This window comes from Furipterus horrens, unplaced genomic scaffold (genome assembly GCF_987537825.1).
Source record: "Furipterus horrens unplaced genomic scaffold, mFurHor1.1.pri manual_scaffold_6, whole genome shotgun sequence".
Lineage (NCBI taxonomy): Eukaryota > Metazoa > Chordata > Mammalia > Chiroptera > Furipteridae > Furipterus > Furipterus horrens.
This window is the reverse complement of record NW_028327176.1, coordinates 97554912-97581753: the sequence shown is the minus strand read 5'-3', so window position 1 is coordinate 97581753 and position 26842 is coordinate 97554912. Positions and strand designations below refer to the sequence as shown.

Sequence of the window (26842 nt, the reverse complement as noted above, 5' to 3'; positions counted from 1 at the left end):
GTGCACACAAACTTGGACAGATATTAACAATTGTAGAACCTAGGTGAAGGATGTATAGGTATTTGTTCATTGAACAATTCTCATAATTTTTCTGCAAGTTTGAAAGTTTTCAAAATATAAAGGTAAAAAAAGGAAAGCACAGTGATTCCTCATCAAAGTCAAATCTTTGATTGAGAAGAGGCACACTGACAAAAGCAGTCACTGAAAGAGGCTCCCAGAGAGCTTGGTGCATGCTCTGTGGGCCTGTTTCTGCTCAGGATGGTCTTGGAAAGTCCAAAGCACCTGTGGACAGAGGTACAGAGTTAAAGGTTGCGTTCCATTAAAAGACTAAGAGTTTTCGTCTAGACCAGCATGGCTCGCTTGGTTGAGTGTCATTTGGTTCCCTGTCAGGTCAGGGCACATGCCTGCCTGAGTTGTGCACCCGGCCCTGGTTGGGGTGTATGTGGGAGGCAACCAGTTGATGAATGTTTCCTTCACACATTGATGTTTCTCTCCCTTTCTTTCTCCCTCCCTATGCCTCTTTCTAATAATAAATAAATAAATAAATAAATAATCTTAAAACAAAAACAAAAACCAAACACTCAACTCATGAACTTTGGCCATGACACCTGCCCAAGGGATGACCTGGGGCTAAAGACACCATCCACTCTTGGGAGCCTCTCCACCCGGAAGCCTCTCAAAAGCCTGTTCTTCTGGGCTCCCTCCAGTCTTCACATTATTCTTTGACGTTTCTTTAACCCACCAGCAAAGGGCATACTGTGCATCAAAGGGATTGCTGGCTGCCAATTATCAAGTTCCTCAACTTCTCTTATCTCATTCTTCAGCATGTTGGCCTTCTCCTTTACCCAGAAAGGCAAGCTGTAGGAAGAAAATACCCCGAGTTTGCACTCATCTGATGCAAAATGTATAAACATGGTCAGTCAGAAGGCCTCCAATTTAGATCAGTGTCAAACTAAAACTCCATGTTAATTCTTCACCATTCGCCCCTGCCCAAACCCAGATCTTTGTTCTGCCCTTCTCTGTTCAGGAAGCTGGCCCCACACTGTCACCTCCCTGGCTCCTCCCTGCCCGCTGCGAGCTGGGCTGGGCGACTGAGAGGCACCACCAGGAAATCAGAAGGTGAGCAGAGCTGGCTTGGGATATTTCTTCCCTCGTTCCTGCCCTGTCTCCTGCGGTACCCGGTCCCGGCAGGGCTGCACTCTCCACTGCCACAACTCTCTGTCTCCCACTGCTCTGCAAGCCATGATCCCTCCTCCTGCTGCTCAGACCTAGGACTAGTAAGAGCTTCCCACCGTGGGCAGCCCCTGTCGCTTCACCCTGCCCTGTGAGTTCTCTCAACATGCTCACACATCTGTAAGCAGTTCCTTCATTAAACTGCCCTCAGAATCCCAGCTGAGCGTGCCTTTCTGTTTTCTGTAGGGACCTCAGCTAATGCAGACACACAGGGTCCTCCCAGGTCTGTTGAGACGCTGGGCTGCACTGTGTGTGCAGGTATCAGGCAGTGTGACTCCTGGGATGAGTCAAAGCAGGGAGATGAAGACTTTTTTGTTTTGGCAGCTAGAATTTTCATCCTTTCAAGGACAAACACACCATGATTGAGGAAAAGCCCTGTTAAACCTGCTGAAGGTAGGGAACTCCTCGCAAGGAGAAAGAGGAGAATTATCATATAGACAATAGGTGGGAGTCAAGGTTATAATTTAAAGCTATCATTAAAGATGAATCAATATCAGAAGCCCAAATAAAAATAGCAGGACAAAGAGCAATATACTGACACATATCTCTTTCTAGGCTGGAACCTTACTTAGGTAAATAAATAAAGTTCAGAATGGAACTAAGGAACAATATGAGATCAGAGGAATGATACTTGCTTCAAATACAGAATACTCCCACGGCTTTCTCTCTAACCATCCTCCCTGGCTGCACTCATTGAACTCTGTCTTTCTTTGCCAACAAACTGTTACATTACAGAGATCAGGGACCCTGCCCTATAGCTCCGTGTAACACCGTCCCGCCCCCGCCATGCAGTGCATACCTAGCACACCACGTGGCCTCTGGTAGTCTGTCGATTATATCTTGATTATATCTTCCGAGCAGCCCAGCTGTTCCACTCCACAGACACCAAGTGTCTCACCAAAAACCTCCATACAAACTGCCCCACCCACCTGCTGGGATTCAAAAGGTCCCTGTGTGTTGGGTGTCCGTAAGTTCTTCCATAGGAGAAAATAATAATAATTGATATTTTCATAAAAATAAGAAAATAAAAAACATGATGAGAGAACTCACTTGGGAATTTGTGGAAGAGGATCAAGTGGAATAAATGTATCAAATTTCTTTTTGTAAGGCATTCTGAAACCAGAAAAGGTGATCATAAAATTGGCTTTCTTCTACAGCAAAGAGATTAATACATCAATGTGTTCAATAAAATGTCTTATTTTCTATTTTAATTGTCATGTATAGGCTTCAAAACTGTAAGGGCCATAATTCTTATTAGCTTTATCATTTTTAGTGAACATCATTAAGTCATACATGCTTAATATTTTATTAGTATTTTTAATATAATACATCAACTATTTGACTTTTAATTTAATAAGTCTCCCTTTCTCCTCAGTTGCTTTGCTCTCAGTTTAGTTCCAAGTGTAAATGAACCCAACTAGTAGTCACTAATCAACAACCTGATTTGGCATGAAAATTTAAGTCTCCAGATTTGTGGTAATAACAATAGGAATAAAATTAACAACCACTTTTTTGTAGTAAAGGTCCTGTGAATAATTTTAATTAAGCATTCATATGTCGTCGGCAGCCGTCCGTCTGGAGAGACGATGGTGTAGCTTCTTAAGAGTCTATCTGCACCGCCGAGAATGGCTGTGCAGTCCGACTCGGGAGTGACATGGTATCTATCTCCTCCCGTGTTGAATCGACATCTTGCGATGACGCTGAAGCTACAGAGCCTGGGCAGGGCAATATGGAGGGTCTGCTGTTGCCCATGCAGCAGACCCCCCCTCTCTTCGCAGCTGAAGGGTCCAAGGGAAAGACGGAGTCGATACAGCTTGGGTTCAGGTGCGCCGCAGGAGTTGCCGGTGTTGATCACAACATCAAACCGCCTTAGGGACTCCGGCTCCGGATTTTCTGTCGGGGTTTACTCCCTTAGCCTTTCCCCTGAAGAGGTATGCCGCAAGGCAGCGGAGGTTTTTTGGAGTCAGAGTTTTCCTTCTCTGATGTACCCTGACTGGAAGATCGAACCAGCGACACTTAGCTCGCAGGCCGACGCTCAATCCACTGAGCTAAACCAGCCAGGGCTGGTTCATATGTATGCATATGTATGCATACACTAACAAAGTAAATGTGGACATTTTTAGGAATTTTCACCAACCGTATTTTGTTGAGATCTACCCCTTGTAAAATATAACTTACATGTAGTAGAGAGAGATACAATTCCTTTAAATTTAACTAAATAACCCTAGTATTAGCACATACTTACATTGAAAAATTCACTGGTGGGAGAGTTGACCCTACTTTGTGGAAGCCCTTACTCTGTTCTGGGTACATATATGGTTTATCTCCTGGAGTTAACTTTGGGATTCCATTCCTGGGATCAATATCTGTGAAAGATATATTTTTTATATCATAAAAATGTTTAAAGATATCTACAGATTTGCTGTAAGTATTGACATGACAATGGAAATAAGATAATTTAGTGCTTTATTATGAGGACATATAGGTACCTTAAAGTTTTGTTTTTAATTGTCTTAACTTAAGGAGAAGATAAAAGTGTGAGCCTATGTTTGAGATATTTTCTAAAAGGTGTTGTTATGATTATCTTACCCTGGGAAAGAGAATACCTGAGGTGTGGATTAAAATGAATGATGAATCAGAGGTATCTTTGCAACAATGAGCAAGAACTCTGACTTAAGTCTTTTCATCCCTGAATCCTATAAAGCTCTAGAAGCAACTGTCATTAAAGCTCTGCCTCTCTGGTTCTCAGGGGGAGATCATCTAATTAGAGTCCTGCTCCTCCTCCAGCTTCAAGGACTGGGGCAGTGCAGCAGCAGGAGGTGGCCTTCCTGGTGAAGAGGAGCCAGGAGAAAGTCCACTGCAGCTGAGCACACAATGCTTATTCAGCTTCTACTGTGACATCTAACCACAACCCCGTCAAACACCCCGGGGACAAGTAATGAGCAAGTAATCACTTAAGCTCGAAAGGAAGCAGCTGGTACAAGACAGTCACTTAAACCTATACATCTGACACCGGATGGACCTCCTAGAAGGCAAGCCTGGACTGCAAGACTAATCAACCTTGGGATCACGTGACTGCACTGAAGGGGTCCATTTGCCTGTGCTCTTCAAGGCCCAGTAAGACACAAACAGGAGATTGCAGCCAAGAAAGTAGGGATTTATTAAGGAGATGGTACCACACCCAGAGTCACAAATGAGCTACTCCTCAAAGATCTGGCTCCCCTGATGGCTTCCAAGGGTTGTGTTACATAGGGAGAAAAATTAATCATGGTGACAAAATGAGTTAGGATCATGGTCTCTACTGCTTGGTTGGTGCTAGGATAGGGGGTAATTGATCATTGCTTCTGGTCCTGATGTCAACTATGGAGTTGTTCTTTCTGAGTTTGCAAGCATTTCTTTGGTGGGATTGTTCTGCTTTTCTGGGCATGGAGCTAAAACACAACTGAAGCCAAGAAATTATCTTTAGTTTGATTGAAAATTCTGTGTCTGTAATCAATCAACAGACCCAAGACCTAAGACTACTGGATGCTTCATTGTCCTGAGGGCTTAATGATTAAGCAAGGGAGAGGGAGGTGGTTAAGTCAAGGTGCTGGGTGAGGCCAGTCTGAATCAAAGGATAGAGAAGAGAGGAGAGGAGAGGGAAGGGGAGGGGAGGGGAGGGGATGGGAGGAGAGGAACAAAAAGAAAAGACCAGATTAAAGAAAATAAGGTTTCTGAGTGGTTACAATTAGAAGCAGGTGTGCATGGCTGGAGGTATGTCCTCCTTCTTAGCCCACACACACCAATAAACAGGACTCATTGTTTTCTTTTTAAATACTTGTTTAGATATTACAGAATTCAACTGTACCCATGAGGCAAGTCAAAGGAAGAGCTAGGGAAGGTTTTTGATAAGCTATTACATTTCCTACCTACCCAAATTCCTCTAGCTAACTCAGAGAAGCTATCTCACAATAGGTGGAAGTATGGGAGAATTTAATTTTTTAACCATTTTCTTTCAAAAGCCTTTCCAGTTGCTAAGACTCTTCATCTGAACTTTTTACTAGCTCTTAAGTGTAGTGAAATAGCATCAACAACTACATCCACGAATGGAGTGCCTGCCAGGTATGAGTGTGGAGGGTTCCAAGCAAGGAGAGTGGAGTGAGTGACCCTGTCTTTTGAATCCCAGACCAGGGCACTGACAAGTAAAGGTCAGGTGACAGCAAGAGGGGGTGAGAAGGACTAGGACTTGAGTTAGTCATGCCTGAGTGCAAACTCAGCTCTGAAGTTTCTAGTTCTGTGCCCCTTAGCTATTTAGCTTCCCTAAGCCTTGTTTTTATCAACTGTTTCTTTCAAATGTCCCCTTTGCAGAGTTATCAGGAATACTAAAGGAGAATAATCGGGACCCATAATCAGCACTCAAGCAACGCTTGTTATTATTATTTGAAATCAGAACTAGGCTAACACCTCGCCCCCATTCCAAATTTGTTTTTAATCTGGAAAATAAACTGCCAAATTGCAAAGGTTTAAGCCTTTTCCTAGTGAATTTTATCTAGATAGGGAGATAAGACAAGGAGATCAAATAATATTACATTAGGTGGTAAATGCTGTATACTACAGAGCAGTAGCCCTAAAATTTTAGCATACCTCAAAATCCCCTAGAGAGCTTGTTAAAAATGCAGCTTCCTGAGTCCCAATCTAAGAAATTCTGTTTCAGAAAATCTGGAGTAGTCTCCAGAACCAGCATTTTTTTGTAAGCTCTCCAGTCGAATATGATACAAGTAGTCTGAGGACAACACCTAGAAATCTACTGGAGTTCAAGAGATAATGTCAGCAAGTAAAAAAAGAACTAATGGCTTGTGTCCAAGTATAAGATGTTACTTTTAGGGGAAAATCTCCCAAACAACACCTCTGAGATAAAATGTTTATTTAAGCCATTAGGTATATATTTATGGGATCTTGGTACAATTTCTGAATATTCCACAAAAACAGGTATTAGCGCAAAGTGGTGGCCACTGTGTATCAAAAGCTAATTGAATCATAGCACATCATGCTTGCTTATGCTTTCAGATAAACCATTGAGTCTCCTAGCTATAAAGACATTCAGGAGGTAGAAAATGGGACATACACATTAAAATCAAAGAAATATACAAAGGAGCAACTGTTCACCAAATAACATATTCTATCCTAAGTCTCTCCACCCTGATGCGGTCAGGTAGAGCCATATTCTAACCACTAGGCTGTGAGGAAAGACGATGAGTGCCACATCCAGAAAGAAGTATTTAAGAGCTGACATGTGACCCTCCAGCACTTTCCCTTTCTCCTGCTATGGCAACCTTAGGAGCCACATGTTGAGATGGAGAGGTCACAAGGTGAAAGCAAAAGAGATCCTTAAGTCACTGCTCAAAAGGGAGCTGCTGGATCCACAGTGGACTTTATAAGAAGAAGTGAACTTTGTTGGCCTGCAAACCAAGTGTCGCTGGTTCGATTCCCAGTCAGGGCACATGACTAGGTTGCACACCAGGTCCCCCATGGGGGTGCATGAGAGGCAACCGCACATTGATGTTTCTCTCCCTCTCTTTCTCCTTTCCCCTCTCTCTAAAAACAGATAAATAAAATAAAATTAAAATTAAATAAAGTAACCTTGTTAAAAAAATTAATTAATTAAAAAAAAAAGAAAGAAGTAAACTTTGGTTAAGCTGCTGAGACTTCAGAGGTGGTTTGTTACTGCATCAGAGTCCATCCTATTCTGACTACTACAAGATGCTCTACTGTAGGAGACCTATACAAGAGAAAAAAATTTTTTTTCAGGTCTATTTCCCTACAACTTATAATCATAGACAACATTTTGTTCTTCCACCTATGACAACAATTTAGGCCTTTAGAGAACTCTGCAAAAACCTGACTGTCATTGCTGGGAGTCAACTATTAATTAAATACATTTTTTTCTGTAATGCATTGATTCCAGTTCAAAATGGCAGTCCCTGAAGCTGATCAAGAAATAATGAGGGTTAAATACAGAGAACAAATTGATGGTTGCCAGATGGGACGAGGATTGGGAGGCTGGGTGAAAGGGTGAAGGTATTAAGAAGTACAAACTGGCAGTTACAAAATAGTCACAGGGATGTAAAGTACAGCATAAGGAATATGTGTAATCAGTAATATTATAATAACTATGTATGGTGCCAGGTGGATACTAGACTTATTGGGGGGACCAATTCATAAGTTATATAAATGTCTAATCACTATGTCATACACCTGAAACTAATAAAATATTGAATGTCAACTTACCTGAAAATAAATTTAAGATTTTTTTTTTAAAGAAAATAATGAGGGAAGAGACAATTTCACAAAAGAATAGTATTTGGTGTCAAGCTTCATAGTATTAAGTGCTGCAGAAAATCAAGAAAGAGAAGAAGTGGAAAAAGACCACTGCATTTGATGTTTAAAGAGGTCATTGCACAACACCACCTAAGAAGAAATAATCACCCTGAGACTAATCAAGTATCGGTTTACAATGAATACACAGGACAAAGGAACCTGTTAAATGGTATCAAGGAATGTAATCAGCTAAATCCTGACTGTGGCAAACTCTAGACTAAGGACAAATGACCTAGTTTTTTTACCAAACAAATTGTAAGGGAAAAAAGGGGTGGAGCACAAGGTTCTGTGAGTGGTCGGAACCAGTTACCACGCCCACTGCATCGCAGGCTGCGGTCAGAGATTTAAAAGTAAGGTGGTGGCCGTGTTGGAGAGGAGAACCATAGGGTTTACAAGGAGTTAGAAAGAAAGTAACATGCGGTTTTAGAAGGAAAGAGAGTTCCTTGCGGCTTTGAAAGGGGCAGAGAGAGAACCATGTGTGATCGAGTGCAACACGGCACGTGTTTTCCTGGACTGTTACATGGAGGCCGATGACATCGTACCCCAGATCCTGAAGGAGACAGCTCACAGATAAGGGATGAGGAACTTCTGGGCATGTTTTTGGCTTCTAGCCTTTTGGGGAGCAAGGGAAGTGCTGGGTCCTGTGGAAGAACAGGGCTCTGAGCAGGAATGCTCACTGCCCTCCCCAGGTTGGAATACTGTAAATAAAGACCTGTTTTCCTCAACACTAGTTGTTGGGTTTTACACAAAGGTGCCATGTGAAAGAACCCCCTTTCGCTCTGTAACAAAACTGTATGTCTGGCACTTGTTTTAAAACAATCCCTGGGGAAGAGGGGTAAAATGAAATAAGATTAGTCACACGCTGATAATTGTTGAAGCTAAGTGATGGGTACACCTGGTTACATTATGCTCTTCTCTACTTTGGCACATGTTTGAAAATGTCCTTAACAAAAAGTTCTTCTTTTTAATAAAGGTAGAAGAGGGGTTATTACTGGAGTACAGGGAAGAAATTTGTTGTATTTTGGGAGGGGCCTTTTGGAGGCTTCAACTATAAATATAATATGTCATTTCTTAAGTGGAATGAGAAGCATATAAGTGTGAAATTTTATTCTATATAGTCAATAAATATACCTCAGTATTTATTTTTAAAAGCATAAAAAGAAGAAAGGAAAAGGAATAATCACAAAATTTAGGCTAATGTTTACTGTTGCGTTAAAAAAGAAGTCATGAGTTTGGGTTAGGACTTGGATCATCATGATAATACCATTTACTTGATTTTTAGAGAGAGGAAGGGGAAGAAAGAGAGAGAGAGAGAAGCATGAATTGGTTGCCTCCCGTATGCACCTGGACCAGGGATCAATCCCACAATCTAGGTATGTGCCCTGACTGGTGATTGAACCCTCAACCTTTTGGTGTATGGAGTGACGCTCCAACCAACTGAGCATCCTGACCAGGGCGTAATCTCATTCACTTTTTATATATACTTGTCACGAGCCAGGTTCTGGTCAGTGAGAAATGAGTGGAAGAAAGTCTCCTAAGGACAATACGGTAAAACATTTTCTTCCTTCTAAAAAGGAAGGCAACAACAGAGTGTCCTCTTTTTCTGGTCTTAAATATAGATATGATGCTTGTGACCACAAAATGATAAGCATTTTTGATAAGACAAAAATACAACACTACTAAGAATGATAGTGCATAAAGACAGAAGAAGCCCTTATCTTTGATGACATTACTGGCCAACCAGACCATACAGGCTGCCTAGATTTCAAAGCTTCTTAATAGGTATGTGATAAATATCTTATGATTTAAGCCTCTGATAGTTTGGTTTTTCTCTTACTTGTGGCTGAGAGCATTCCTAAGTCGTCGTCGGCAGCCGTCCGTCTCGAGAGACGATGGTGTAGCTTCTTAAGAGTCTATCTGCACCGCCGAGAATGGCTGTGCAGTCCGACTTGGGAGTGACATGGTATCTGTCTCCTCCCGTGTTGAATCGACATCTTGCGATGACGCTGAAGCTACAGAGCCTGGGCAGGGTAATATGGAGGGTCTGCTGTTGCCCATGCAGCAGACCCCCCCTCTCTTCGCAGCTGAAGGGTCCAAGGGAAAGACGGAGTCAATACAGCTTGGGTTCAGGTGCGCTGCAGGAGTTGCCGGTGTTGACCACAACATCAAACCGCCTTAGGGACTCCGGCTCCGGATTTTCTGTCGGGGTTTACTCCCTTAGCCTTTCCCCTGAAGAGGTATGCCGCAAGGCAGCGGAGATTTTTTGGAGTCAGAGTTTTCCTTCTCTGATGTACCCTGACTGGAAGATCGAACCAGCGACACTTAGCTCGCAGGCCGACGCTCAATCCACTGAGCTAAACCAGCCAGGGCTTATTCCTAAGTAATATACGGCTAAACTTAATCCCTTCTTGCTTCTTCTCAGTTGTTTCGGATTTAAACCAGTTAAATCAATCTTCCTGTTCTACCCTAGGGCTCCAGCTCAGGTGGGAGTGGGGAGTGGGGAGCGGGGTGTGCACTGCAGGCTTACATGAATGGCATCAGGACATTAGTGGAAGGCTTTGGGGCCTAAGTTACTGTCTGCAAACCACACTGGTATCTGTTGCTTGCCTTATCTCTGAGAGTTGGCATCTATTTCTGTTGTCTACTAAAATGTGGTGTCCTGGCTGAGACTCAGGAAGCCATCCCCCTCCACAATGCATCAGGTGAAGCATAAATTTATCCTCACAGGTCCATGCCTTGATGACCCAGAGTGCATCTTACCATAGCACTCCAGTGTGAAGCCGGCGCAGCTCTCCTGGCTTGCTCTCTCTCTCTCTCATTGTTTCTGTCTGTCCCAACATCCACAGACTTCACAGGGCACAGAAATGCAGCTCTTCTTCCACACCTCCCAGGTGAGTGAGACCCTGAGGCTGGCTTTCTGCCCATCCATTGCCCACAACTATCACTACTCTCCAGCTCAGAGTCAGGGTAGATGCCACCTCCCTCTGAGGCTCGGGGGTCGTCCCCCAGCCAAAAGCCCCAGCTGGATTCATATCCAATCACCCACTAGATTTTGATCTCAGGAGTTGGGCTCCTCAAAGACCCCACATCCATGACTACTCTCTTCCCTCCTCTAGTCTGGCTTTTCATGTATTCTCTATCTAAACAAAATCCTTAGTTCTCACAACTATTTATCACTGATATGAGTTTAAAAGCCTATGTCAAAACTAAGAGAAAAGAAGAGAACTTTCTATTTCTTTCTCTTTATATTCCTGCTATAGCAATTCTATTCATTCCTAAAGCAGTGGCAGCCTCCTACACAGGTTAGGACAGAGAACTCACCAAGTTATGAACCAAGGAGACAAATAGATATTTAAGTAGGTGATTGATAGATAGAAATGCTCATGTCAATTACCTTTCATTAAATAAGCTATGAAATAACAATGTACATTTAGGCTAAGGTTTATGGGATTTGTCCTTGTAAAGAACATAAAGGAAAATTTAAATGCATATGACAGGCAGTATCTCACTGAAACAAATGATTTTATATAAACTTCAATGAAGGTTTCTATTAATAAGTCTCTGAGAGAACTTATCTGATGACTTAAATGTCACATTAGCATTTCATGAAATTCAGAGAAAAACGAAAATGTGGACCAGCGTATGCTGTGAGTTCTTTGCCAAGAAGTGCAGCCTGCCAAGCATCCCTTCACTTTCCTATGCTCCTGGCTACACTGGGCTGACATGGTGACCCTGCACAGCTGCCCCCAGCTGCGGAATGCTGGGGCTGTGGAATTGCGACTCAAGCGTATTTTCAGACACTGCACAATCAGGCCCAGGAGGAATACATTACCATATTTCTTCCTCCCAAGACACTTGTCCACTGTCCTCTCTGCTAGAGACCTCTTGTTGCCAAAGAAGACCCCCTTAAAGAAGCACTGCTTTCCAACATGGTAGGTGTGGATACTGCTGCTAAACCGTGGATAAAATGTCCACTCAGGACGCTGCCCATCTTCTGCAAAACATTGGAAATCCTTCCATTAGCACCACTCCCAAGCTCATCATGCAATGGGATGACAAAAGGTTGTGAAAACTCCCAGGCACTCTCTGGCTGCACGACCTTTATTAACGTGTGTAAGTCCTTGGTTGCACATCAGTGCAGTGTTAGTCTCTGTGGGGCTAGACACCAAAGGAAGGGAAGTGGGGAGAAAGGTATCTGAGAGGCCTCTTTTCTTTTTCTTTTTTACCCTCTCCTCCAAAAACAAAGCCAACTTTATGGTTGGAAGTGATGTATAGGTTGGGAAGCTCAGGAACGGTTTTACAAGCACCTGTGACCCAACCCTCACTCTGATAAGATGGAAGGAAGAAGAGAATGCCCATCAACCAGGGAAGGCTGGGTCAGCTTAACTGGATGGAGTGTGGTGCTGGCAGCAACGATGGCACACGCATGCACTGCAGTGACACCAGAATACGCATGCATGTGATTGAGGCCAATGAGAAAGGCTGCTGTGAGACCTCGGAATAGTTGCTGGACCTCTCAGTGTCTCTGTCTCCTCATTCTATACTTTTCCTATAAAATTGCTAAAGTAATTTTAAATAATAAAAGGTCCCCAGATAGCTCTATGGCTGCTTGAGAAACATTTGGGTCCTGTGGTGGCTAAGAAAGAACACAGGCTTTGGAGGCAGGCAAGTGTGACTTCTAATCCTATGAGTCTACATCCTAGCTTTGTGAACTTGTATCAGTCGCTGAATCGCTCCAAGCCTCAGTCTTCTTCTGTGTAAAATGGGTAGGTTTCTATTGGCCATGCAGATCTCTATGTATTGACACATAAAGAGGTCCAGGATCTATTTACTGTGAGTGAAAATAGTTTGTATACTATTTTCTACTAGTGAAAATATGGCTGAATACTACAATCCATCTATCGATGCATACAAACACATATGCATTTCAAAATTTTGGAAGAACAGTGTATGTATTAAACTCTTTACAGCTATTGAGCAGAATGGGGATACTGTTGAAGAATACCAGGGAAGGGGTTTCTTTATGCACTTTATATACTTCTTTATTATTTTAACATTTTGATACAGTTCTTTTATGGTTTTTATATAGAAGCATTTCATCTTTGAAAAATAGGTAATGATGTTTCCCCCAGCAGAGTTGTTGTGAGAGTTAGAGATGAAGTGTGTCGAATGCCTGGCACTTAGTGGGTCTTTAGTGCATGGCACCCAATCATGTGACAGACTCGTGGAAAGACCCTGGGCATGGAGGAGCAGGGAGGGGGATCTATGTCTTACTTGTCTGTAACTTTAGCAGGCTAAACTCCTCAAGATATCTATCCTTTTGGACTTCAGGCAATGAGGTTTCAGAGGAGTGATCAGAATGTGAGGAGGAGGATTTCAGATTGAAATCTGCAGCAGGGCTGGAAAGGAAGCAGAAGGATTAGATTCTTCCATGTGCTTACAGTGATGTTTAGAATCTGCTCTTACATATCTTACAGTAGAATTACCCTCACCCATGATAACTAAGCTTACTCTTCCATACACATCCATGAGCATATAATTTATTTATTCACAATCTGAGAGACTAAAACACATTTGAAAGATGCATGCTTAAAAGCAGTTTGCTGGTTCCTCAAAAAATTAAATATTAAATTACTGTACAACCCAGCATTTCCACTCCTAGGCATTTAAAGTATACCAAAAGAATTGAAAGCAGAGATTCAAACTGATACATATATACAAATATTCATTGCAACATTATTCATGAGAGCCCAAAAGTAGAAACAACCCAAATGTCCGTCAACAGGTGAACAGATAAACAATATTGTCACATATAACTACAATGGAATATTATTCAGACATAAAATTGAATGAAGTTCTGATATATTCTACATATGGATGAACCTTAAAAACATTATGTTGCCCTGGCCAAGTGACTCAGCTAGTTGGAACATCATCCTGTACACCAAAAGGTTGTGATTTGATTCCTGGCCAGGGCACATACCTAGGTGGCCAGTTCGATCCCCAGTTGTGGGGTGTACAGGAAGCAATCGATCAATGTTTCTCTCTCACATTGATGTTTCTCTCTCTCCCTCACCCTACTTCTCTCCCTCTCTCTCTGTTTTCATTCTCTCTCCCCCACCCCTTCCTCTCTCTCTAAAATCAATCCTCAGGTGAGGATTTTTTTTTAAAAGATGATTTAAAAAATCATATTAAATGAAATAAGCCAAAACACAAAAAGACAAATATTGTGTGATCTCACTTACATGAAATATCTAGAATAGGTAAATTCATAAAGACAGAAGGTAGATTGGGTTAGTAGATTAGAATATCAGGGGCTAGGGAGAAGGGAAAATTTATAATTATTGCTTACTAGATACAGAGTTTCTGTTTGGGGTGAAGAAAAGATTTTAAAAATAGTAGTGATGACTACACAACATTGTAAGTGTAATTAATGACATTGAATTGTACATTTGAAATGGATAAAATGGCAAATTTTGGCTATGTGTATTTTATCACAATTTTTTAAAAAGGAAGGATGTTCTGATACATGTTACTACATTGATGAACCCTGAAAACATTATGCTAAATTCAAGAAGCCAGACGCCAAAAACCACATACTGGTGATTCCATTTATATGAAATGTCCAGAACAGGCAAATCTATAGAGATAAAAAGTAGATTAGTGGTTATCTAAGGCTGGGGAAATAGCAGACAGGGGGTGAGTGACTGGTAGAGGATATGGGCTTCTTTTGGGGATAATGAAAATGTTCTAAAATTGTGGTAATGGTTGCACAACTCTGTGAATACACTAAAAACCACTGAGTTGAACATTTTAAATGGGTGAGTTATATGGTATGGGAATTATACTTCAAGAAAACTGTTACAAAATAGATGCATGTTCAATAAAATCATTAAATAGAAGTATAAAAGGAAGAGGAAGAAATAATCAAAAATAAACCTAGACTGGAATGGTTATAATAATGGAGCATTATGTTTGGTACTGAACCTCCTGGCAGTTAAAAGGGCCTACAAAAGTACTTTGAGTGTCAACAGAAAAAGCAATCACTTCTGGTTTAAGTGGCTTTGCATGAGATAGATGACCTTGGCCAATATTTTCGGGTGTAAGTTATCTGTTATCAAATCATAGGCTCTTTTTTTCATAACGTAATTTTGTTTGGGCTTGCTCCCTACTCACAATCTTGTGATGTATGTAGGGCCAACAGAATCATTTCCACTTGAAAAGGAAATGGACCTTCAGAGAAGTTAAGGATAAAACACACTTAGGCAGGATCAGAACTTGAGCTGCAGTCTCACTTTACACTACGTTGCCCAAAAATCATGAAGAACCTCAGTTCAATAACTCACAAGTCTTGTAAAGGTGGATCTCCAGTTTTAAATAAACATATGTATACTAATATCTTTGAACTTGCGTAGTATGCGATAGAGAAAAAAAAAATGCTACAACTCAGACTCCCCCAGTTCAGAACATGTGATAATTTTGACATTGGAATAAATTAATCTCTCCTAGGTATTTCTGAAAAGGCTTTGCTGAACAAACTGTATAAAAAAGATTGCAAGAATAAAGGAAACTTTCCAAAAGAACTTTAGAGTATTCCACTATTTTGTTTATTCAACAAATATTTATCTGAGCACATTTTGTGGTGGGTACTGCTTTAGACACTGGGGATCCAAACACAGTCCCTGCTCTCAAGGGGCTTAGAGGTGAGGGGCAGAGGACATGGACAGATAAACAGGTGACTGTGGAGAGTGAGTAAATGCAGAGTGGGAAAAATCAGGTTTTAAAAAGAGTGGTATAGGACTGTTGGTCAAGATGGAGGCATAGGCAAGCACAACTAACTGCCTCACATCAAAATTACAACTAAACTATAGAACAACCATCACTTAGAACCATTAGAAATCGAGTCGAATGGAAGTCCAACAACTATGGAATTAAAGAACCCACATCCATCCAGACTGGTAGGAGGGGCGCAGATGCAGAACGGGCTGGTTCCTTATCCACGTGTGGTGGATAAAAATTCGGGAGGGATATCTCAGGAATGAGGAGTCTGAGCCCCACACCAGGCTCCCCATCCCAGGGTTCCAGTCCCACTAACATAAGCCTCTATAACTTCTGGTTGCAAAAACCAGTGGAGATTAAGTCAGTGGGAGATATTGCTGGGGTCCCAAGCACTTTCTCTTAAGGAACCCACACATAGACTTAATCAGATTCACTCCCTTTGAGCTCCAGCAGCAGGGTAGCAGCTTGAAAGGCACCAGTTGCATAAAGGTAGGAACTGAAGTGTCTGGGTCAGGGCAAGAGCTGGGGGACAGCTTTCTCCCAGACAGAAAGGGGAGCACAGGCCATTGTTCCTTTTCAGAACCATCTCCCCACAGAGCCACAGAGCCAGCAGGTGGGTGTCTTATCTGAGACTCCATCAACTTGGCTAACACTGTTTATCCCACCCTGGAGATTCCCCGAGGCTCCCACCCAAGCTGTGAACAGTGGCTTTTCCATATGAATGGGTGACCTTGGCACATGCATCACAACCTCCTAAATCCTATCAAACAAGCAACAGCTGGCCTCAGTGAGCCTCTAGACCTTGTACATCTTGCTAAGTGGGCCAGGCCTGGCACTAGCAACAGTCAGCCTAGATTCACAAATTGGCTTCCCCTGGGAACTTCCAAGCCCAGCACAAGTAGCAGCCATCTCAGATTGCTTTATAGCTCAGGCAGGATGGCCCAGGGCAGAACACAGGTCAGGGCTGACCTTGGTCTGCACCACCTGGAAAATCCCACAGCCTGTGCACCAAGTGGACAGTTACAGACTACAATGAAACACCACCACCCTGCCCTTGCACAACTGATCCTCCCTGGAAGTTGATGGTCCATGGTCATAGCCAGTCCTTGCAGCTGACTGGCCTGGGAAAATCCTTCCCATTGACGTGCCAAAAGCAATCAAGGCCCAACTACAAGAGAAGGGTGTACTCAGCTCACACAGATTGTGCACCTCAAATATCCAGCTTGGGTGATAGGGGTGGCTGTGTACTTAGACCCTACAGGACACCTACTAGATTAGGGCATGCTACCAAGACACAGAGTCAAAGAAGCCCTACCTAATACATAGAAACAAACACAGGGAGGCTGCCAAAATGAGGATACAAAGAAAAATGGCCCAAATGAAAGAAGAGATCAAAACACCAGAAAAAGAACTAAAGAAAATGGAGATAAGCAATCTATCAGATGCAGAGTTCAAAACACTGGTTATAAGGATGCTCTAGGAATTTATTAAGGACCTCAACAACATAAAATCAATCCAATCACAAATTAAGGTTACACTAACTGAAATAAAGAATAATTTACAGGGAAACAACAGTAGAGTGGATGAAGCCAAGAATAAAATCAATGATTTGGAGCATAAGGAAGCAAAAAAAAAACAACCAATCAGAACAACAAGAAGAAAGCAGAATCCAAAAAAACAAGGATTATGTAAGAACCCTCTAAAACAACATCAAGCATTCCAACATTTGCATCATAGGGGTGCCAGAAATAGAAGACAAAGAGCAAGAAATTGGAAATCTATTTGAAAAAGTAATGAAAGAAAAATTCCCTAATTGGGTGAATGAAATAGACATGCAAATCCAAGAAGCACAGAGAATCCCAAACAAGATGGATACAAAGAGGCCCACTCTAAGACACATCATAATTAAAATCCAAAAGTTAAAGATAAAAAGAGAATCTTAAAAGCAGCAAGAGAAAAGCAGTTAGTTACCTACAGGGGAGTTCCCATAAGACTGTCAGCTGATTTCTCAAAAGAAACTTTGCAGGCTAGAAGGGATTGGCCAGAGATATTCAAAGTCATGAAGAGCGGAGGCCTACAGCCAAGATTTCTCTACACAGCAAAGCTATCATTTAGAATTGAAGGGCAGAAAAATAGCTTCCCAGACAAAAAAAACTAAAGGAGTTCATAATCACCAAGCCATTATTATATAAAATCTTAAAGGAACTTATTTAAGAAAAAGATCAAAAATATGAACCATAAAATGACAATAAATACATATCTATCAACAATTGAATCTAAAAAATAAACTAAGCAAACAAGAACAGAGACAGAATCATGAATATGGAGAGCATTTTGATGGTTACCAGGTGGGAGGTGGGATGTGGGGAATGGGTGAAGAGGTGAGGGGATTATGAAGTATAAATTGGTAGTTACAGAATAGCCATGGGGATGTAAAGTACTCCATAGGAAATAGAGTAGCCAAAGAACTTACATGCATGAGCAATGGACATGAACAAAGGTGTGGGAATTGCCTGAGGGAGTAGGGGGTGCTGGGTGGAGAGGGTCAAAAAGGGGAAAAATTGGGACAAATTTAAGAGCGTAACCAATAAAATATAATTTAAAAAATTAATATCACCAAAAAATAATTTAAAATAAAGAGTAGTGTAATATGACCTTAATCGTGTCAAATAAATGTATATTATATGTATAAGAAATAAGTCTTTTCTTATGCATATTATAAACATTGACATGTTAACATTGATTCTCTAAGAGGTAGAGTTATTGTGATTTTTTTAGTACTGCTTTTATATTTTCAAAATTTTTACCATGAATTGAAATTACTTTCATTATAAGAAAACTTGTTAGAATAATGTTCTCAATTTTTTTATTGTAAAAAAATATAAACAGAGAATGGTACATAAAACATATAATATAAACATCATTTTATAAATGAGTATAAAGTCAACAACCTGGACAAGAAACAAACAAAACAAGGCCAGCCCTCCCCTCCCTCACCCCAGAAGCCATTCCCAGAGAGGTAACCACTATCCTGACTCTGACTCTCATAGTCATCCTTTCCTTTCTTTAAGATTTACCACCTATGTATGTATGTATATATTCCTAAAAATATATAGTTTAGTTTATTTTCATCTGCTTTTGAGCTTTGTAATAGCAAGCACTTGCACAGTGCATATTATATGCCACGGAGTTACCTAATCACTTGCCCAAGTTCACACAGATGCTGGGTGGGAGTGCTGGGTTTTAAACCCCAGCTGGCTCCCAAATCCATGTTCTTGGAAAAGATGTCAAGCTACCTATCAGACTGTTGGCTCCCTGGTCAGCATTTGCCCCACTCTTTATGGCTCTTCACTGGACCCTTACTTACTCTAGGTGAGCAGACACTCTGCAGGGGCCTGGAGGCTTACTGACACTTCCACGCATTACAGCAGAATATGAGGGGCTGACCCTTCTTTCAGAGGATGTTGTGCTGGTAAAGCACCCCTTACATTCCAGAATATCCTTGTGTTTAGTACCTGCAACACAAAGATATCACAATTTGATTACGTTAATGAAAATACTTTCCACTCTATCCTGTTTCCTAGACTATAATTTTTTTAATTAACGTTTTTGAGCATTTATTGTATGCTAGGAATTGTGTTGACATCTTACATACATTTTTCCATTTAATTCTTGTAACTACCCACAGACATAGGTATTATTTATCCTTCCATTTTACAGATGAGGAAACTGTGGTTCAGAAGATTAAGTAACTTGCCTAAATCACATAGAGAATACACATCTTGGCCCAGATCTGATCACAGTTCTTATGACACTACAGTCTGAAATCGTAACCACTATGAGAGGTTGCTTGTGCCTCCACATAGTTAGTCTACTCTGAACTAAGTGAAAAAAATAAGATCTGACTCGAGCTATATATCACTGTATGTTTCCTGAGCATCTCAATACAATTTTCCAAAGGATTTGTTCATAGAAAGACTAATGAATGTAGCTGGTGATCAAAACCCAAAGAACTGCCCTGGCTGGTATGGGTCAGTGGATTGAGTGCCGACCTGTGAACCGAAAGGTCACTGGTTTCATTCCTAGTCGGGGCACATGCCTGGGTTGCAGGCCAGGCCCCCCGTTGGGGGCGTGTGAGAGACAATTAATCAATGTTTCTCTCCTTCTCTTTCTCCCTTCCCCTCCCTCTCTCTGAAAACAAATAAATAAAATCTAAAAAAAGGAAAGAAAACTCAAAGGTTGACTGCCCTGCACTCTAGCCTTACTGGAGTCCCAGCTTAGTGTGAGGGTGCAGAGTCTCAGCCAATAGGTTTCTTTCTCAAAAACAAAACAAAACAAAAAACCCAAAGAACTGTCTTCAGTAACTTTCATGGGTTCCCCTCCCACTGTAGTGTCAATCATTCGTTTCTATACACAACTTCCCCACCAGACTGTGTCTTAGTCATTTTAGTAGCACACAGAACAGGGCCTGGCACAAAACAAATGTTCAATAAAGGAACAAAATTATAACTCCGCAGTCACCACAATTACAAGTAAGGAGTCCTATGACTGATAAAGAAGTGTGCCCATTGTCTTCACTTTGCTATACAATTACTGCTTCGTGAAAGACAATCTGTTCTGTCATCATTGTATGTAAGTGTGTCCATTTACTTTTTTAAAATGTCAGATAAATGGGTAGAGCATTTCTTTATGCATAACTTCATAGAGCATGTAAGTTCAATAGACACAATGTAACTTCTAGTTATAAGAAAATTATGAGAATTAAGATTCAGACTTCTCTGACTCTTGAGTGCATTTTTAGATTGACTGCTGTTCCTCCTCTATAGTATCATGCTGCATGTGAATAGGGTACAGAGGCCATCTGCAAACTCCCATTATCAGTCAGTGGGACTGCTACTCAGACAATTTTTCATTCATTTTTGATTGGCTCCCTCTCAAATTCATATAGCAAGTGGATACCTTTTACAATCTTGTCAAGTCCCAACCCTATCACCAAACCCTTTTACTCTTTTATTTTATCCTCACCTGAGGACTTTTTTTTTTCCTTTCATTGCTTTTAGAGAAAGAGGCAGGGAGAGAGTGAAACATCGATGCAAGACAAAACATCAATTGGTTGCCTCACATACCTGCCCAGACCGGGGTTTGTACGTGCCAGGACTAGGGGATCGAACCTGCAAGCTTCCCGTTACAGGATGATGCTTCAACCAACTGAGCCACACCAGCCAAGGTCAAACCCTTTACTCTTAAGAGGATTGCCTGTGACTCTACAACATTTGAAGGCCAGCTGAGCTGCTTCCTCACCTCACACTATCCCGTTTCTAGGACTGTCTGCATTAGAATGAAAAATACAGATTCCCAAATTCCATTGCAGAGCCTCTGAATTAGAATCTAAGTGAGGCATGGGAACCCACATTTTGAACAAGTCCCCCTTCCCTGGTAGCTCCTGGGCTCACGTTTGGCAGTGATTTTCCTCCTCTGCAAGTCTAGCTCCATCAGAGCACTGCATTCCATCCCATCCCACTTCCTGATTCCCAAGTGCACAGTATCCCCTGCATTTGCCTGGTCATGAGAACCACCTTGGGGCACATGTTCAATAACATGCAGATTTCAGGGCTCTGACCCAGACAAACCAGAGAAGACCTGGGAATCAGTGTGTTTAAAAAGCACTTCAGGTGACTGGTCTCAGGGCCAGCCAAGTGTGGGAAGAACTGTTCTAGAACATGCCACAGGGCTTAGAGCAGCCCCAGGTACAGTGAAAGTCAACTGATCGCTTGAGATGTGAGTAGTTGGAATGGAGTGGAGCCCAGTGGAGGGGTGAGAAAGGAGCAGAGTTGTGAAGAGGAGCGCACAGGTCCCTGGCAGCCATAGGAGAAACCACCCATATACTGAGCCACAAAAGCAGCATCAACAAGTATAACATACTCCACACTCTCTGACCACAGTGCAATACAATTAGAAATCAATAATGAAAAGACAGCCAAAGCATCCACGAGCATGGAAACTCAAACCACACTTGTAAGTATTTCATATTAAAAAAGAAATTGTAATGGAAAACATGAAGTACTTAATGATCAATGATATAAATACTATAAATCAAAACTTGTGGGATTCAACTAAAGCAGTAATTAGGAACTTGAGCCTTAAATGTATATACTGTATTTCACTTACTATAAGGCACTATCCATTGTAATAACATTATTATTTTATGTAACTTAAAAAAACAAAGGCTGCCAATTAAAACTATGGCACAATGCATCCTGACCAGTGTGGCTCAGTTGGTTGGAACATCATCCTGTAATGAATGGTTGCGGATTCTATTCCTGGTCAGGGCACATACCAAGGATGCAGGTTTAATCCCCTGCCCAGGGTTGTAGGTTTGATCCCCATCCAGACATGTACGATCCCCAGTCCAGACACCTATGGGAAGCAACCAATCGATGTTTCTCTCTCACATGGATGTATCTCTCACTCCTTTTCTTTCTCCCTGCCTGTGTCTCTCTCTAAAGCAATGAAAACAAAATGTCCTCAGGTGAGGATGAAAAAATAAAAAAATAAGCTATGGCACAAAGTTTTCTCTCTTAGGATTTGTATTTTATACTTATCGAAGCACTCTTTTAGACTATGCAGAGATTTTAATAACATATTGCACTCCTGTGCATATTTAAAGAAGAAAAATATAAGCAAAATAAGTTGGTTAAGGCATTCTCAAACCATACTCACATTTGAAAATTTGATTACTAACTCAGTTTTCAACTCAATCACTGATGTCCATATTTTCTACCTCAATTGACCTTGGTGCAACATCAACACAGGTGATGCAGCATTTCTAAATAAGTGCTCCTCTACCTCCTCTGGAATTTTCTTCCAAGCCGCAGATGCTTTCTGCATTGTTCATGCTCATACAGCAAAGTTTATGACAACTACCTTACACCTGCCTCTGGTTGGACCAATCCAAATTCAGAGATGCAAACTGAAAAATGTTCATCTTAGAAACTGATAGATTAAAGGGTAAAAAAATAAACTTCCAGAATTAATGAGCTAAGCTTTCAATTCAAGAAGTCAGGAGAAAAAGGAATAAATCTTCCAAAATGATAAGGAAGTAAATCATAAAAGAAAAGCAGAAATGAATGAAATGAAGACTATCAGTTTTTTCGTGGAAAAAACTAATAATGTAGATAAACAAAGTTCAAGAAAAAAATCTGAACATGAGTATACAGTATTAGGAAGAAAAATGAGGTTATAATTATAAGTAAAATAAAATAATTTTACCCATAAAGAAATTGAGAACCCAAAATGTCAAATAATGTGTTCAAGATTATAGCGCTATGGAATATAATTTATAAAATGTAGTTTAATGTTACAATACAAGGTCTTTCCAGAAGGCATCCATCCATGTAATATGAAAAATAAAGACATTTATTGAAGAAGATACAAGATGCAAGAAACATTGTACATAGGACAATGATGCCTCAGTCCCCTTCAAAGCAGGCACCTGGGGACCTCACACAGTTCTCCCAATCGCCATCAGCTGCCCTGTTGTATTTTCCTGAATCCCATCAATGGCCTGAAATCTCTTCTCTTTCAAAGGTGATTTTAGTTTTGGGAAAAGCCAGAAGTCACAGAGCACCAAACCTGGGCTGTAGGTGGGCTGAGTCACCTGGGTGATGTGATGTTTCATCAAAAAACTCTGCATGAGATGTGATGCATGAGCAAGTGCTCATTGTCATGATGAAGCTGCCAATCACCAGTTGCCCATAACTGCAGCCTTTTGAATCATCTGAATAGTTTCCGCGGAGGAATGTTCAAGCTTAATGCAAAATTTGATGTAGATTCATTGCTCTGTTCACTCAGTCATTTTAAATGCTAGTACACATGCTCACTCAACAGTATCTACCACCCTCTCTGGCTAGGACAGTGAAGTAGTCATTGTTCACACAATGCACATTCCAGTCCACTCTCCTTGGTCGCCAGGTTACATCGATGTCGTACAAACCATTATCATTATATTAACAATGGCTGGATTTTTTCTGGACAGACCTCGTACATTTAAAACTTCTATAGCAAATTATAAGCTAAAGGGAAATTTGTAACATATATGCTAAGAAAGAGTTAATAGTCATGACAAATTATGAGTTTTTATAAATTTATAAGGTGAAAATAAATACCCAAAGAGAAAAAATGGGCAAAAGACATGACTAGGTAATCCATTAAATAAAATACACACACATACATACAAATAGCCAATATACATTTGGGGGAAAGTTCATCTTTCCTAATAATTAAAGAGCTGAATTTAAAATGAGATGTTATTATTCGCTATCAGTTTGCAAAACCCTAAGTTGGTCCAGCTTGGAGGAATGGCATTCCTGCACCTTGCTGGTGGAAATGTATCCATCTTACTAAAGAGCAATTTGGCTATATGTGTCCTCCAAAGCCTATGAGAAGTATACTTTTGATGCAATGGTTCTACTTCTAGAAACGTACCTATGAAAAGGGTACAAATTTTATGTATAAGAATGCAAAAAGGACCCACACATGTAGGGAAGGAATAAGATCAAGGGCAGAGATGTCATCTAGGTTGATTCTCATACATAAGTTCTGAGTAATTTATTATAACATTGACTTATGATAATTTTTTCATATAGGTTTTAACAGTTGTTGCCTTTTCATAGCATGCAAAAATTTTAACTGTATATTTCCCACTAAAGGACATGAAAGTTGACCAAAGCAAGAACTGGGTGCTACAGATGGTATCAGAGAGGCCCCTTCACAAGTTTGTTTTGTTTTGTTTTGTTTCATTTTAGGGGCAAAATTTGAATGTATTACATAACCCTGAGCAGTGAGCAGTGAAATCATACTTACAGATTTAGCCTATTTCCTTGTTTACTTAAGAAGTTCTGTGTTGGCAACACTCTAGAAAGTGGCCTGTGGCTGCTCATAACAGGGAAGAACACAAAGAGCGGTCTCTGCTAAACTGGCAAACAGCATATTCTCCATGCCCAACTGACTACAGGGTCTTTTTAGAAGTAACTCAGCCTCAGGCACAGCCTGGAGACACCTAAACGTGGTCTCTCCACATCTGCTCAGGTAGAAGAGTCTGAGCCCTCCCACTCTGATACTGATGCTCCCATGTATAGAGTGACAACAAGTAACTTTAAGCAGGTCAATTACCTTTCCATGCCCAGCTCCCAATGCCTGCCCCGCCTCTCTATCTAGCTCTCTAGGCTGTGGTGAGGAACCACTAAGCTAAGGTACACCTTCTTGAAAGGGTCACCATTTTTCATGATAATTGCTATTCCAATGCAAAAATGTTCAGTAAGCCATAAGGCAGGAAATTCTAACAAGTTGCTAAAACACTATCAGATGAGCCCTGGCTGGTGTGGCTCAGTGGACTGAGTGCATGCCTGTGAACCAAAAAGTCACTGATTCGATTCCCAGCCAGGGCACATGCCTGGACTGTGGGCCAGGTTCCCCATTTGGGGGGTGGTGAGAGGCAACTGATCAACATCTCCCCATACATTGATGTTTCTCTACATCTCTTTCTCTCTCCCTTCCCTTATCTCTAAAAGTAAATAAATAAAATCTTAAAAAAAAAAAAAAAAAAAAAGACACTATGAGATGAGGAAAGATGAGGCAACCAAAAGGACCAAGCAAAGGTTCTGGTGACTAGAAAAAATTTAGGGGAAAAGGAGATTTACAAAAAAAAAAAAAAAAAAAAATCTGTTCCTTTGGTGCCATCTGTGGAGTCCAGGATAATTGCTTCCATCTCTTTAGTGAGGAATAACATCTTACATAACCAAGGCTCTTTCACTCACTTGTCATCTCAGCTTATTTACACAATAGCACTGTCTGGAAGGGAGAAAAGAATACATGAAACCAACTTTGCTTAATGTGGGTATTCTTTAAACATTCAGTTTCCCACTCTGCCTATCTGCTCAACAAATAACCTAAGGATCCAAGACAGTGGTTTTTACCCCTGTTTTGGATCACAGACTGCCCTGATAAGTAATGTCAGCAATGGGCCCTCTCTGCTGGAAAAATGTATATACACCCACAGCTGTGAACTCATCTTCAACTGGTTTTTGGAGCCGTTCATTCTTGAACCCCATGAGCTCAGGTGTGGTCTCCTGAGTGAACACCTACAGAGCAGAAAAGGAAGTCACTGATCTTTCATTAATATGGTTTGGGGATCTCAGGGGCTGGTGCCCCTAACCCAGAAACATGGAGCCCCTCTACCCCACCCTTAAAACAACAGCTCCCTCCTTAACCGAGATTCACCTGGAAATTGTCAAGAAGTCTAGAGCTTAAAGTTAGAATTCCAGAACCTTTTTGTCCTTGCTGACCTAGGTGTGTTGGGCAATTAATGATTCTACCTCCTGGTGCTCCAATGGCCCCATTTACAAGTGGTGTCATGAGTAATAGCTCCCTCCTCTCCCTGAGGAGGTCGCAGACCTGGATATAGAAGACCAGGGACCAAGCTAAGATCTGATAGAGAAAAGACAGAACATTTTACAATCCCTTTTTGCAGTATACAGGCCACTCACCTATAACAGGTAAAGGTCATCCTGGGCATATTCTCACTCTGAGGTTTTCTGAGAAACTGGCTGTTCTGTTCCATGACACTGTTCTCTCAATGCAAATGTGCCCCCAAATATCCTCCACAGCCTTAAGAACCAATTATAGAACTACCTTCCATTATTTAACTCACACCTTTGCTAAAAGTGGTCATAATTTCTACCTGACCTGTCCCATCCAATTACTGTGCCACAACCCTATTAATATATGAGCAAAGAAAAAAATGAAAGAGCATGGGCTTTGGAGACCATAAGTCTCCTGTCAAATCCCAGCTTCACCATTTATTGACTGAAGCACTGGTCAGGTCAAACTTCTGGCTCCCTTTACTCATTTGTAATATACCTGGGGGATGGGGGGATGTTATGAGGTCCAGAGAAGCCATTTATGAAACACTCTGCTTTAAAGCTGCTCTCTGCCTTATTAGATCTTGGGTTAATAAAGACACAAGTAGTTTTTTTTATTATGTCCCCAAAGTACCCTCCTTTTAAATTTGAAATGATGTCTCCTGGATTTAGCATACTTGGATGTGATGATCAAATCCACACCCAGCCCTCCTGATGTCTTAAACTTAACTGGATCTCCTCTCCACCACCGTCATGCCAGATTCTACTTTGTCTTGAACCTTCTCCAGCTCTCTACTGCAGGTCGCTCTGGAGATGGAGGGGGGATGACAGCCCCGAAGATCGTTTCCCTTGTATAGACTCATCTATGCACGTGTTGACTTTAAATATTAAAAGCAACCTGAGGACAAAGAAAAGACCTTTGTAAGAAAGGTAGCAATCAAAACAAACAGAAACTCCACAAGCCACTGAAAGTCAAGAGGGCAATCAGAGTTCCCCTGGCTCCCCTCCACCCGGTGTTTCTCACTTTGGATGCCCCCAGAGCTCTGGTGAGTTCT

General features: G+C 41.2%; 1 protein-coding gene across 1 annotated transcript; it reads right to left on the bottom strand.

Moving 5' to 3' along the window:
- Positions 1 to 253: 253 nt before the first annotated feature.
- SPATS1 (spermatogenesis associated serine rich 1) lies at positions 254 to 26679 on the bottom strand. Its single transcript, XM_090280453.1, has 8 exons — positions 26518 to 26679; positions 18737 to 18884; positions 12865 to 12989; positions 11423 to 11584; positions 3479 to 3599; positions 2284 to 2346; positions 743 to 858; positions 254 to 282 (listed from the first exon to the last, which is right to left on the bottom strand). The coding sequence occupies exons 1-8, from the start codon at positions 26648 to 26650 to the stop codon at positions 254 to 256; spliced, it is 897 nt and encodes a 298-aa protein (XP_090136579.1). The 5' UTR covers positions 26651 to 26679.
- Between the last annotated feature and the right edge of the window lie 163 nt (positions 26680 to 26842).

What these genes read in the sequence shown, in the direction of transcription:
- SPATS1 (XM_090280453.1), bottom strand. Translation starts at nt 26,650, where the DNA reads ATGAGTCTATACAAGGGAAACGATCTTCGGGGCTGTCATCCCCCCTCC. An exon ending in CCTGCTAAAGTTACAGACAA is followed by an intron (nt 11,585 to 12,864) that starts GTAAGACATAGA and finishes AATGTTTTGCAG; the next exon opens with AAGATGGGCAGCGTCCTGAG. An exon ending in TCTTGGGAGGAAGAAATATG is followed by an intron (nt 3,600 to 11,422) that starts GTAATGTATTCC and finishes TATCTTTCACAG; the next exon opens with ATATTGATCCCAGGAATGGA.